Genomic DNA, 15,395 nt, shown 5'->3' with positions numbered 1-15,395 from the left:
AGTTGTCAACAGATTATTAAAATGTAAGCTCACAAAACCTTCTACCATAATGCATAAACCAAACAATAAATCCAACCGGTGACGCATTGGGAGCATCAACCAACACGTTACACAAATTGGTCCATAACCTAGCATAATAACCACCAGACCTAAAATAGGTCTCCATAAGACAAATGAAACACCACCGATCAACTATAACACGAACAAGATAACCATCAACATCTTGATAACCTTCTAGAAGCCGCACCAACACCACTTATCGGATTCATCAAAAGATCTTCATCAAAGTGTTGTCAATAAAACCCTTACCTGTGACCAAAAGGTTTACTAGAACAAAATATAGCATCCAAATCATCAAATCCCGAACCAACTGAATGTGATGCATGTCAGGAACACGTCAATAACCAACCCAAGCCAATACCACAAGCGGAACCATATCAGAGAATACTAAAGATGGTCTCTAGATCAATATCTTAGTCCAACCACTCTATCGGAAGCCGATAGACAACAAACCAGCTAGTGTTGACATCAATGCAACACATAATCAATTCCTCGAAATACTAACTATTATCTTGAACTGCATGATTTTGTGTTGGTGTAGGCATAGAAGCATTAGGAATAGGATTAAGTGATGGAATATGTTGCATCAAAGAACCATTAGCTAGAGGCACTTGATTAGTCATCATTTGAATCCCTAAGCTAGGCAACAAACCATACCTTATCTATCTCATCTCTTTATTTGCACTCACCGCTTTTGCATAAGCCTCAAAAAAATTCACCTTCATTAGGAATTTTCAAGTTACAAACATTGATTTTAAGGGGTCTAAAGCTGCATAATACACTGATAATGCAACCTTATTGGTCAATGTATATGGAGCTTCTAACTTAGAGTAAGCTCTATGAAACCTATCATTGAAACAACTTATTGGTTCATGTGGTTCTCTACAAATTAAGGTAAATTGATTATATAATATTGTATAATCAATTGGAGCTTTGAAATGAGATAAAAAAGCATTTTCCAGTAAATCACAAGAAGTAATGGATCCCATAGGAAAATTGATGTACCACACATATGCCTCATCACTTAAGGTATAAGGGAACAACCTGCAAACCACATCTTCAAGAGGAATGTGAGCTCTTACATATATATCTTTGAAGATACAAAGATGTTTTCCAACATCACTATGAATTTGAAAATTAGGGCACAATTTGTTTGGATTTTTAGGCAAGTCGTGGTAATTGGCAAATCTAATAGGTGAGTTAGCATTAAAGAAAGCCATCGGTCGTGGAAGAGATGGGGCTTGCACCTAGCTAACAAGAACTATAGGGAGTTGAGGTAAGAACATATTATATGAGGTTGGTATGGGACCGACTGAGTTAGCCCTAGGCATGCAGTTATTCCTCTTATTTCGTAGTTCCAAAAATTGAAATCCAAGCTCACAAGGCATAGATCTAGTTACTCTCGTATACTCCAGCTTACTAATTCTAGTAGAATAAGATTTTTGGCCCTCCTTCTAGCACCAAATCTATTGATGTAGAAGTCACCTTCACTTTAACGTGGTAAATTTCCCTTTAAAGTTTAGCCTACTTTCTTGAAAGATTAATATTTTTACTAATCCCAAGGCTCAAAAATATCAGTTCTTTATTTGTAGTATGCACTCAGGGTTGATACATCAACTATTAATATAAGGGGCTCCAATGTATTCTACTAGGATTAGTTCAACAAAATTACAAATTTCTAGAGTAGATTGTTTTTGTTCACTTAATCTCGCTTCACTTCACAATAAATAGAAAAAAGATATGAATGTAAAGAATAAAACTACTTCTATATTTCAGTTCCACAATTAAACGACTCTTGAAAATGTTGAATTGAAGAGAATATAGATTTTACAAGCAACCATAACATAACTCATAATTATCTACAAAACTGTGCAATCTGTTTTAGTAAATTATTTTCCAAAATCAAATTACTATAATTGATCAATTAGAAAAATTCTAGTAGTTGTTGTTGAAGGCTATTACATAACTTTGGGCTTATTTATGGAGCTTTGTTGTTGTATAATGATCATATATGTAAATAAAATGATTAAAGAACCTAGAAGAATAGGCCAAAACATTGTTGTAGGTAACCTCGATAGGGAAAATGTATATCCTACACGAGGGAACAATTAAATGTTTGCTACTTAGGGTAATGAACTTCACAACATAGTTGCTAGTAAATTGGTAGATAATTAGTCTTCAAAGGAACGACTTGACAATTGGGGAAATGGAGAATTCTAAAACCTTTCACCCTTAAATTGATGCTTTGGATCAAGAAATTTTACATTAAGGGTTTTTGTGGCTTCTTTATAGGGATTGTTAATAAAAAAAAATGCAACAAAGGTAGCTTTTGAGATAGTTTTCACAACATGTACAATGAATTTCCTCTTTGTCAAGAGGATTTTTTCTTATAAAGATGTGTTAGCTTGAGTTTTTCTATAATGGAAGTCTATTGAACATATGATCAAATCAATTTGGATCCTACAAAGCAAGAAGATTGAGAACTCAAAAAAATATCTAAAAAGGAATCAAGTAAGGTAGTCCTCCATTAGATCTAGCATATGGTTAAGGTTCATGTCACATCCCCATAAACCTTATATTTTCTTTTGTGTTAAATGCTTAAGGTTTTGATGTAATTTAGACTAAAATGAAAATCCTAATTATATCATGCTTGATATTTTTAACTATAGTTAAGACCTAATGTTTCAAGCTATAAACTTAATATTTGATAGTTAATTATTACCATGTTGAATAAATAAAAGTTATGAAATGAATGTGTTGTTTTAATGTACAATGCGATTGTATCTATACATATGTGTTATATTTTTAGACTAACCAAATACTAACATTTTGTAGTGATGTATGTATAAGAATTGAATTTAGTTATACAGATACCTAAATGAACCTAACAATTTATTTTGAGAACAATCCTTAAACTTTATAGCCTTGCCTTACAACTAGGAGGTCAAGTCACACTTAATAGACCACCTGACTGTGAATCTCCTTGCCAATTACAAGTAAAGTATTTAATTCACACTTAATAGACCATCACTTCACTCTAGAAGGCTGTTCAATTAAACCTCTCATTGTCTCATAGACATTCTACATGAACCATCAATGGATGAATTTGCAAGCTATCGATTGAGTGAATAAATATTGCAACATAGTCTAATTGATTTTAAGGTGTTTAAAAAATGAGATTAACATATAAAGATTATCTTAACTGACCGAATGACATTCTTAAACATTCAAGTTAGAAACTACACATAAATAGATTTACACCAACCATGCAGTAAGGAGAGGGCGACTATATTCAGGGATAGTATTTTTTCACAGTTGTATTCTGCTTGTGTCATCAGATTTTCACAATTTATTAGATTAATGCTATTATTTCTGAATTTGATTGCGTTAGATCATCTGTTCATTCTGATCCGTGTATAGACACTTCGGTAAGGAGACAGTCCGAGTTAAGAGGGCATGGCGTGAGTGTGCAGAAGTATGGAGTAGGGCAAGGAAGAAGGGTCGACAGTGCCATATAGGGAGCATGACGACCCTCCAATCCTCTAGAAATTTGCTGCTACGGATGCAGGACAGCGCGCAGAATGAAATAGACTTGCGTTCCTCCATAAATCTGCAATTTCAGGCTCTGTTTTGTGAAGAAAAATGCAGAGGAAGGCGTGATAACAGGCGATCTGGATTGTGGCGTGGGAGAGAAAGGCAGAGGGAAGGCGTGAATAGAGGTGACTGGGGTTGAGGCGAGTTGCAGAGGTGTGTAGACGGCGGGCGGGCGATAGTAGGAGTATTTCTTCAGACATAATACACCTTAAACAATGCTGGGCTTGGAATACGTCTGCCACTAAGAATAAGGTTCTTAAAGCGCTGGTATTTTCTTCCTATTTTTTCTTAAATGCCAATTCAGATAATATACCTGAACCCCTAGAAATTAGAGAGCGATTGAGTTTTTTATATGTTTTTATGATAGTTTTTTATATGGTTAATGCGAGATTCATAATGTTGCGTTGAGTAATGGTTTTCCATTTGATGTTTGTGATAAAGAGGGCAAGGAAGGGTATGAGCCTTAATAAGTGTTGTTCATTTCTATTAAGTTTATTGACTGTATGTTAAGGGCAGATGTTTATTGAGAGATGCTCACAAGGTGTTTAACAGAATGTAACAATGAAGTGATCACTTTGTTTTACTATAAGCAATAATGGGTTCCCACCCAAAAGGGATTGACTATTGTCAACGTACTCTTTATCTTTGTCAAAATGAAGCCTTGAGTTCTAGGTTGGAATTTACGAAACCATGGTTGATTGATTCCAATTTTGGATAGCATAAATTATTTTAAATTTTGTTAGGAATTTGTTTAAATGGTCCTACATGGTTGGAGTTCTCGAGATGCTTGGTAAAAGTTGGTCTTGCTTTAATAGCTGTGTGAAAAATGAAAAAAATAATAGCTAAGTCTAGCTTATAACCACCATTCAGCTAAGTTGGTTTTTTCTGGTTTTTACTTATGAGCTGTGAACTGTGCTATCTAGGAACAAAATTAAACAAAAGTTAAACAATTGGATAAGTATTACATTGTGATAATTACTATCACCATAGCTGCAAATATATCCTCCACCGTAATAACTGCTAACCCTCATCCATTTGCCAGTGCTGATATAAGGTTTAGGGCATAGTGTCATTAACATGACTGGTTGTAAAAGAAAACACTAAGTTGAAGAAGCCTGCAGCGAGCCTTTACACTTATACCATTCCAAGTGACAAGATTGTTATTACAATTCCTGAAGTTAGTGGAAACTGACTCAGAATCATCATTCTATTGTCGCCAAGAAACCAGGATATAAATGATAGAATTAGAGCATTGGAGTCTTTGCTAAGGAAAAGATGAATGAAATATTTTCTGGTCACTTCTGCCTATATATCCAGGTAGATAGTGTGAAAATAAACAACACGCAGGATATTCATTAGTTCTTTCAGATAGGAGGCAAGGTGTAACACGTTATGGAACTGGTGCACCATTTAGTTGTAAGCTGTAGAGTTTGAGAATTATATCGCCAGATCACCTTGATTGTATGAGTTTTATAACTTGAGGAAAACCTCACATAAGTTTTGTAGAGAAAATCTAATAGCAATTAAGTTCTACTAATCTGCTGATCAATTGGCTGTCCTTAGTTCTGCTTAACCATCTATTTTGGTAGTTCGTGCTTGCATGAAGTTAAGAAAGGAATTACCAACATTTTTGTACTAGTCCTGTGGTATATGACACTAAAAATGATTAACAAATATGAAGAAATAAAACTTTTGTATATGAACCTTGTGTGAATCAGTGGCTCGCTAAGGACCCTTGAGGCTCTGCCTGTTCTAAAGTCGAGGAATTAAGTCTTGCTAATTTTCTGTGGTTTTTATCAATGGGTATTCACTGCCATAGGTACTGTATGCCTAAATAAATAAGTGGATGGTGTTACCTTGACCCTCCTTTGGTCATACGAACCTTTAAACTAATGGGAAAGCTTTAAATCTAGTAATATAATCATCAAGTTAAATCTGATTTAAATGAAGGCTGGTATAATATTAAATGTCAGAGTTACATTAAACCTATGCTCCCCCAAGTTTTTGGGACAGGGACGATGGGATGTGTTACTGGTATAGGGGTACTTTTTGGCCATTTTTTAGGGGACAATAGGGGACAGCTATTAATTTTTATTTTTTTTAAAGAGAAGAAATTTCAAATATTCATATGATAGCATTGATATAACATTCATCATAGACATTGTTTAACCTTTGTGAGCATGGATAGTTGAATAGGAATTATGATGTTCTCTATATATACATATGAGCATGAGTTAATGATGGCATGCTTGACTCGTGTGTATATTCAAGATATGGATTTGTTATTAAAATTTTCCTAAAGCCTTCAAGATTGCATGTTTTGTTGTCAAACTCATTAACAAAGAGGAAAAGTTTAGTTAAGAGATAACTGGTTATGTTCCAATTTGACCTTAGATGGGATTGTTCTATGAGTTATTTGTGCAAATGCATTTTTGCATTATGAAAATGACATTTCTTGCCAATTATGTTTTAACTCATATTCAACAATATAATGACTCTAGCATGCCAACTTTGTCTTTGTCAGTCTTTGTATACGATAAACAAGTTGTCCAATGTATTTTGTAGATTTTGTGATCACGTTTCACCTTTGATCTATTACTTAGTTAGACTTATAGTTTGATGGGGGTTTGGGGGCAATGCCTCCAACAGGGTTGAGGGGCAACACCCTTGGTACGTTCCTTGTCATGACATAGGACAGGGTCAAGGGTGGAGCCTTTGCCACCAATCCCAAATTAACACCTTCAGAACCACACAACTTTCATGCCGAACACCATTTTTTATGTTTTTTAACAAATCCTACTGCACATGTCATAAACCAAACAAGCATTGAAAGGTTGTAAGTTTTTTTAAAAAGTAATTGAAATTGTCCTTTGGTATGTTAGAGGATAGCTAGCCGTCCAACAATGTACCCTACAATTTTTTTGAAGTTGAAGGATATTTCCTAAATTTTGACAACAAAGGGGATGGGGAGGGCAAGTTTCCCAGGCGTCCCCCAGATGAGGGTAAAAAAGTAGGGGACACATCCTCAAGGAGCACTGCATTAAACCAATATTTCTATTGTAGACTATGGCTCACCTCTCACTAGTCCACTAGTATCCTTGTATTTGAAGAAGCGATCTCACATTGTTATTCCTTGATAATATGTTTAACACCTTTACCCTTCCCAACTTTGTGTATACTTGTGATGACTAAACATGATGAACAAAGTCAACCTGAAAATATAAGGGTTGGATAATTCCGGTTCATACTAGTATCTGTCTGGAAGGCTCTATAATAATCTACCTTTAGTTACCTCAGTCAATTATTCGTTCACTTTAGAATGCTTGTTAGGTTGAATCAAAATGCAGCTAGAATCGCAATTAATTTCAGGCTGTAGATGACCTAAGCTTGAACCTTGAAGATATTGGAGTAGTTATGTGCAATCATAATATAAAAAGGTAGGGGATGCATCCTCAAGGAGCACTGCATTAAACCAATACAATAATGGATCACCTCTCACTAGTCCATTAGTATCCTTGTATTTTGAGGAAGGGATCTCACATTCTTATTCCTTGATAATATGCTAATACATTTACCCTTCCCAACTATGTGTATACTTGTGATGACTAAACATGGTGAACAAGAAGGTCAACCTAAAAATATAAGGGTTGGATAATTCTTGTTGGAGTAATTAGGACAATATCTAATTTTTTAATTAATTAGGTCTTTTAATTACTTTATTCACTTAAGCTAAACTTAGGTGCTTTTTTTCTTTTATTAAATCAGGCTAATAATATCTCAAGTTGTCTCATTTATTATGATTGTGACTCTTGGCACTAGCTAATTTAATCTTGCTTTAGGGTTTCATTCATCCTTTTATAAGAATTCATTTATTTTGATAGTCATTGTAATCATAATCTTTTTGTGCAGTCAATACAAAATTCTCAGGTTATGTTGAGCAAATTATCCTCGCTTGATCTTTCTTTGTGTCAAGTGGTGTGCTTGCAGATGATTCTTGGCTTGTGAGGTTAAATCATCAACTTCTATGGTTCTGGTTCATGCCAATGTTTGCTTGGAAGGCTCTATAATAATCTACCTTTAGTTGCCTCAATCAATTCTTCGTTCACTTTAGAATGCTTGTCAGGTTGAGTCAAATGTAGCTAGAATTCTAATAAATTCTGGGCTATTAGATGACCTAAGCTTGAACCTCAAAGGTATTGGAGTATGATAGGCAATCATGATAAAAAAAGGTAGGGGACGCATCCTCGAGGAGCATTACATTAAACCAACATTTCTATTGTAGACTATGGCTCACCTCTCACTAGTCCACTAGTATCCTTGTATTTGAAGAGGGGATCTCACATTCTTATTGCTTGATATAATGTTAGTACCTTTACCCTTCCCAACTATGTGTATAATTGTGATGACTAAACATAGTGAACAAGATCAACCTAAGAATATAACAGTTGGATAATTCCGGTTCACACTAGTGTTTGTCTAGAAGGCTCTATAATAATTTACCTTAAATTCAACTAGTGTAAACCTTCTAGAATGACCTAAGCAAATTAAAGTCAAATGCAACTAGAATTCCAGTAAATTCCAGGCTATAGATGACCTAAGCTTAAACCTCAAAGATATTGGAGTAGTGATAGGCAACATTGGACCATGCCAATGATCAATGCTTGGGGCAACTATTGTACCTTAGGGACTAGCCGACATTCGCTTGTATCATGAAAGTGAAAGATTGCCAAGGGCTATCCTAGATGTGATATTGGAGTGGTTGAGCTTGTTGTTACCACTATTTGTAGGTAACAAAAATCAGAGCTGCTCGTTGCATCGGGAAGGTTAGCGGGCAATCGCCTATAGCGCGAAGGTGATCAATGCTAGGTGCTACTCATATTGTGAAGAGGATAGTTGACAATATCACTAAGGCCACGAGGTGGTATACATTCAGAGCTATTTCCTTCTTGGGTGGATAGACTTATTGCTAATGGCCTAGGGGAAATTGAAATTGAAATCCACCAATATGGAAGGTTCATTACTTGTGGACCCTCAATTCTAGGCAATGATTGCAGTGATTCTAGAATGCTATCAATAGGTATTTAATAGTTTGGTAAAAGGTTTATGCAGAATATTATTCATCTTTAACAGCATATGATCCTTGATCCATCATCGTTCTCTTCATTTTTTTATAATATTTTTTTTAAATTTATTTATTTTAGCTTTCATCCCTTCTGATATATCTTTTTTACATGTAGCATTTTTTGTATTTAGGATTCCAAGAGCATGTTTTAAATTGTACTTGGTGACTGGTTAATTTTCTCAGTATCACCTATATCAGAAATAGGAGAGTGGAAAGAAAGACAATAAAGCAAGAATATAAGATAAGTACAATACTTTTCATGTTGGGTACCTAGAGGTTTGCTTATCATCTTGTAGTCACACATTTCACATGACTTCCTAAGCTCTCCAATTATAACATTGTAACCAACCTATAGGGTTTAGTAATTATGACATCCATAATAATCGCAAGCAATATTAAGCTACTACAGTTGAACAGAAGAATGGACATGATTCATAACCAACTCTTTTAATTTCAGAGTCCTCATTTTTTTACACAAATATTGTAGCTTGCAATACAAAACAAGGAGATGTTTCCTCTATCATGTCTTAAAAACCTTAAATAAAGAATAAATTTGAAAAATTCAAACAAATAAATAGACTAAGTAAACCTTCAAATTCTAACTAGCAAACACATAAGCACACACCCATAGGAAAATCACACATAAACCTCAGGTATGTAACACACCATGTTTGTTCTTTGCAGAATGCTGATAAAGTGGGATAGATTTAATTTACAAGGCTTGCTTTGCCAATTCAACTATTCTGAAGGCAACCATATCTACTAAGTTCAGACAGAATAGGTTCCCTACCACTGAATCCATATACATGGGAAATTGGATGGTGAAGTAAAGCCTTGGCACGCCATGATGACCACATAAAAATCCACTGTCAAAAGGTTTCTGCAAATACTGGATATCAGACAGCATAGAATGTGACTGCCATGTAATAGCATTTCTGAAGGACATAAATCCAGGTCACAAGATGTATTTCAGCTTTCAATTCAGATCAATAAGGTTTTAATTATGCTAACATATTTCTTGTTCCACTTCTGTTTAAATCCAGCCTTGACTGTCTAAAGCTTAGAGAATGTTTTAGAATAAACAAGGCATTTAAACTGCTGGCAAGAATCATACAAAAATTCTGCTTAGAGAATGTTAAAAAATGGCAAACAAATGAAATTCATCGAAAAAAATACTGGCTTATAAATAAAATAAAGAATCAAGCACTGAAGTGCTTGTAGAAGTGTGAAGATAAGTCCATTGTAGGGTGAAATGCTGACATAATTTTAACAACAAAAGCAATGGCTAGTAAATTAAATGGTGCTTTCACGACCCATGAAATGTTCCAACTAAAGCATTCATTGACTATCAATTTGGTACACATTAAACAGGGGGAAATATAATTGCCCAGCTAAATATCTAGTGGTAACAACATAAAGAACACAAACATAGGGGACAAGATAGGCTGAGACAAATAGCAAAATGCTGATGATGCCCCCTGTTTCACAGTGGCCTCACTTCATTTTAATAAAATTGTGATGAAAGATAAAACTCCACGAATAATTATAGTTGCCTTGAAACTGTGCTCTTTGTTTGCAATACTAGAGGAATTACAAAAGGAGCAATACTAACGCTCAAAGTAATTCCAACATCTCCTATTTAATAAACTATCAAGTTCAAGATGGGTTTCCAGATCAAACCTTAGTCAAGACACTTGAGTTGGCATCGTTCCTATTGAGGCATCCTCATCAGGCAGATACACAGGATGAAAATCCGGAGCATTGCTTTCGTGGTTGGAATCTAATTATTTCATTAGGCGAATCCATATTACTGTAGAACAGAAGATCGTTTAGCTGAGATTTCTGCATGCAGCTCTCTGATCCAAATCAAAGGAGTTAATCAAATGCCACCAAGATAGTCACTGATCTAAATCTTAATATATTGATCTGTTATCATGTTGATACCTTTTCTTCAGATTAACTGCCGCATCTCTGACAGTTCATTGATCTAGGTTAAGATGCTGATTTAGAAGTTCATTGATACCTGCAAGTTTTGGCGTAGCTGCAAATCTATATTTTTGACAGTTACAAAAGAGTTTTGAGTTACAATTTCTATAAATAAAATTTTGAGAGTTTTTTTTATAATGCCTCTATACAGATATATTAGAAAATTTCAAATAATAAAAATATAAATTCATTTGTAAAATGTATTTTTATTTCTACTTTTTGATATTGTAGAAAAAAAAAATTTTTTTTAGAAGAGTAAGGACTGCAATTTTTATATCATTTACAATATATACTCATCTTAAGAATAACATATACATAAAAAATTAAACTTAGAAATTGTGCTGTCATCAACCTTATCGGAAATAGAAGATTGGATCCTAATCAAAACACTATTGTCCAGCGGGCTCCTCCATACCTATGCTCTTCTCATATATCCAGGATGCATGACACCACTGCCCTAAAAACAACAATGGCACTTATCCTGATGTGCACATAATATGCATTCTTCTCAAGCGATACAAGACAGAAACCCTTGATCATCCACATCCAATTGTTTGTGGTTTTAATGATGTATTTGTGTTAATTGCAATGAAATTCATCACTATTGTAGAGTTCATTGACCTCAAGGCTGTTGAAGAAGTGAATTACAAATCTGATTGCGGATATTAGCCTAATAAACTTCATTTGTCTCGCAAGTTTTCTAACTTGAAAAATAATTATTACAATATAGATAATTGAATCTAGCAAATCTAAACATTAAATTGTCCTGATCGTATTGAGGGAGAACTCATGGTAAAGTACCTTTTCATGAAGTTGTTTGCCTCATGTTAATGCTAGGCTGTGTAAGGGTTTGTAAGTCTAACTATTACAGCCTAAGTGGTTCCACTTCCTAAACTTGAAGGCTCTCCTATTCTACACAGGTGTTTCAACTTTGGTAACATGTCCGTTGAATATAAATAATATATAAGTAGAAATAATACCATAAGAATCCCTTTGTGAAGTTTGCCATGACCTAAAAATTTGTCACTGCTCTGCATTCTATAGGCTTAAATTATTTATTTTTTTCATCTTCCTGCTGCCACTTTGTTGCTTCCATTTTCTTGTTGGCAAATTTTGGTAGCTAGCATCTTTCTTCAGCACTGATTTCAATGTTATGTTTTGAAAATGAATCTGTTCAAGTTTCCCACTCATTGTTTTATTTAAAAAAACTGTTCCCAAGACTATAATTATGTGCTTACTGTGGTTTATTGTTGAATTTATTCCAAGATAATTTATATCGAGGTGACGATAGTCAATTTTACTATACAAGAAAATGATGGTGGAGAGCATCATATGTTATCTTCTACAACAGAAGTTTAAAATGCCCTACATAATTTTACAAAACACTTCCACCAATGCATATCACAATATAAGTTTTTAATTACAATAATTTGTACAAACAATGCATATCACGTAAACAACAAGTGAAATCGAGTAAACACCTTAATCAAAAACACCATATTGACATATTCAATTCAAGACAGAAAGGAAGAATTTTAAATCCAAAGACAAACGAAATTCCTCACTATTTATTTTATTGTTGCATATTTGACCAGCTATCAGAATTGAGAAGCAACATTTCACGGGATGCAAATACAACTATTCTATCACTCTCCAACTTTATGATAATATACTAATTTTAATATATGCTCTGCATCATCTTATTAGATAATTCCATAATTACCTTCAATTGCAATTGTTTTCAAATAATGCATATCTATCAGAGGAACGATAACACCATATTGATATTTGCAAACTTCAAGACAGAAAGGAAACAATGTAATTTCAAATAAACGAAAGTACTCACCATCTTTTTTGGTTGATGCAGATATGAGCAGCAGATAAGAGTTGAGAAGAAAACCAGAACTGAACAGCGAATTGCTTGAAGGCAAATAAATGTATCACAATTTCAAGATCCATAAGTCTCTTGTAAGAACAGTCTTCACTTTCAATGGAAAAGGGCCTGTAGTTCAGTGTTTGGGCATCACAGCATGCTGATGGGTGATCTACATTGAAGTTTTAACAGGTCCATAGAAAATACAATATTGCTGTAGAACTGTGCCCGTAACATTTGTTGAAGACGAGGCTGAAGAAGTGTTATTGGGATGACTGCTAACCCATCCAACACCTAATCACAAAGGAAAAGTTAAAAACATTGACACTCACTTGAAAACAGGATTTTTCAGGAGGGTTAAACAGGTGAGTTACCTGGTCTTGACGTGTCTGCCCTTGAATAGAATCAGGTGAGTGTGAAAGTAGTAGGGAGCAGATGGCTTTTACAACTTCATCTCGGAAATGCACCATATCCTCAGCTTCTTTGAACTCCAAACCCTTAATTGACCTTATTTCTCTTAAAGCCCTATGCCATTCAGCTCGAGTCTCATCAGCTATCCCAAAGTCTTTCCATACTTGGTTGTCCTCTGTAATTTCAGAAAGGGACTTTGGCGATATCATGAAGAACAAGGGTAGTATCTTCATGTTTGGATTTTTGCCAGAAATTTTAGCTTTGAGAAAAGCGGAAAGTTCCAGCATTGGCCACTTTGAGTGGCTGAAATCCTTTGAGAGAACCAATACTGCTACTCTGCATTTCTCAGCGGCTTCAAAAATGCGGGGAGGGAATTTTTCAGCTATTGGCAAGCTTAGAGGATCCTCATCAAAGAAACAGGACACACCTTTATTTGTGAGGTCCTTGTGTAGCTCCCGAGCAAGGATCTTCTGTTTGCCGCTGTGACCAATAAATACATCCTTAGCCAAAGACTCGCTTCTTCCTTCACCATCTCTGTTAAAAACAGAACAAAAAAGGTCAACAGGTCAATTTCTTCTTACAAACAACCAGGCCTTGAATTTGATAAAGCAGTAATTGCAATTCTTAGGTAGAAAAATTTAAAACAGGTTGTATGAGAGCTATAATTTTGTGCCCCACAAATTTGCAAAGCTCTTAAATGTACTAAATAAATATTTATACTAATAACAAAATACGTAAAAGGAAACCATAAACTCAAATTTGCCTCACCTCTGTGTTGAACTCGTTGAAAACCTGCCATAAGCAGTCAGAACGTGCAGCCACTTTAAGGTGAAATCCATACTCACCGTAAAGTGGCGGCACATTATGGTCTGATGGTTTAAGCTCTTCCTTATTAAGGGCCTCTTCACCTCTGCCATAAGCACGGCACTAGAGGACAGCCCTCTAGAAACACCAGGAATTCTTGCAAGCATCTTGGGTCTGTAGCATAGTCAATCAAGAAAATAATCATAAGAGTATCAACAAATTGTCAAATATGTGAATGGATGGTATAAAGCTTGTTCAAAGTGTTTCCAATGTATTATAAAACAAGAAATATAGAAAATTGTTCACTCACAAAATAAGAACACTACATGAATAGCTAGCTTAAAAGGTACAAAATATTGACCATTCACCAGCTTTATGAGAAGAACAATATCTTCAACCTCCTCCAAGAATTCTAGAATTATAAATCTCATTTGTTAGACACTAATCCACTCAAATCACATTCTTAAAGAAAAAACCATTCTCTTTTATTGAAATGACATTACCTACACAGCCAGCCTTAAAGCCCCACAAGATGACCCTAAATCAGCGCACGGAGACACCTGATTATGTCAGTGAAAAACTCAACAAATTGCAAATTTTGGTAGGGTTTTCAGATTGATGTACTGCTGGGCAAGGCAGTATTTTCATCAACATTTCCTCTAAGAAGCAGAAAAATGCACCCAATAACCGTATCAAGTTCATATAGTCAAACCTATCTATATATGCATGCATGGCAAGTTTTCATCAAAACAAACACTACCAATACTACATTCAAAATCAGCCATTAGATATACAAAGATAAAAATGACAACTAATTTGTTAAATCTCTGCTATACAGTGCTAAATTAAGTAGTGAGCAGTCATTCTCACAAGGCTAAAACGCAATCTTAGAAAACCAAAGTTAAATTAAGCTAAGCCATACCAATACTAGATAGGATAGATATATATGTCCATTTAGTAAAAATCATAAAAACCAGAACTCACCTGACTTCTCGGAACTTCCTTGTGACAGAAATTCAGTTGGATGCAGAACTCTAATAGTTTACAGTTTACACCCTTTTATAGGAAGTCTCTACTAGGCAAAGCATAGAATGTCATTCGAATCCGAGGAAAAATAGAATCCTCTATGGATCACATACATGACGGTAGTGCTGCATCTAGTCGTTAGATTTGATGCTTCAAAACGGGAAAATAAGGTGAGACAACTCCATAGCAACACACTAATTGGTATGTTGTCGACATACTTTTTGACTGAGTGACCCTGGCTTGTACAACAGTATGTTAGACAACCCCACCGAGTCGACTAATCTTTTGGTTTGGAGATGTACGATTGGTCAATCAGTAATGATTCGATTTAGTTGGGCCATCCCCTCCATTGGCTTTTTGTTTGCTAGTATTAAATGCCATTACTGTTTAGCATGTGAGCTTGTGAAGCCAGACTGTCTGTTTTGACGACTTCTGTTGTGTGAAGAATCTCACTCCACAATTAAAGAAAAGGACTAACGTTCAGATTACAATGGATTTGATTGAACTGAACTCTCCTCC

The 15,395-nt window shown here is 35.0% G+C and overlaps 1 protein-coding gene across 6 annotated transcripts; it reads right to left on the bottom strand.

Moving 5' to 3' along the window:
* Positions 1-10,222: 10,222 nt before the first annotated feature.
* LOC131049642 (disease resistance protein RUN1-like) lies at positions 10,223-15,117 on the bottom strand. 6 transcript variants are annotated; one of them, XM_059209880.1, is made up of 6 exons: positions 14,835-15,117; positions 13,815-14,024; positions 13,010-13,580; positions 12,609-12,929; positions 10,721-10,825; positions 10,223-10,632 (listed from the first exon to the last, which is right to left on the bottom strand). In XM_059209880.1, exons 2-4 carry the CDS (start codon positions 14,015-14,017, stop codon positions 12,786-12,788), a joined length of 918 nt encoding a protein of 305 aa, XP_059065863.1. In that variant the 5' UTR covers positions 14,018-14,024; positions 14,835-15,117; the 3' UTR covers positions 10,223-10,632; positions 10,721-10,825; positions 12,609-12,785. The 6 variants fall into 6 exon arrangements, with proteins under 6 accessions (XP_059065863.1, XP_059065866.1, XP_059065862.1 ...); XM_059209883.1 differs by having other exon boundaries at positions 10,223-10,586; XM_059209879.1 differs by having other exon boundaries at positions 10,223-10,825.
* Positions 15,118-15,395: the final 278 nt, after the last annotated feature.

This window comes from Cryptomeria japonica, chromosome 8 (assembly GCF_030272615.1).
Source record: "Cryptomeria japonica chromosome 8, Sugi_1.0, whole genome shotgun sequence".
NCBI classification, from domain to species: Eukaryota; Viridiplantae; Streptophyta; class Pinopsida; order Cupressales; family Cupressaceae; genus Cryptomeria; species Cryptomeria japonica.
This window is presented reverse-complemented; position numbering and strand designations above follow the sequence as displayed.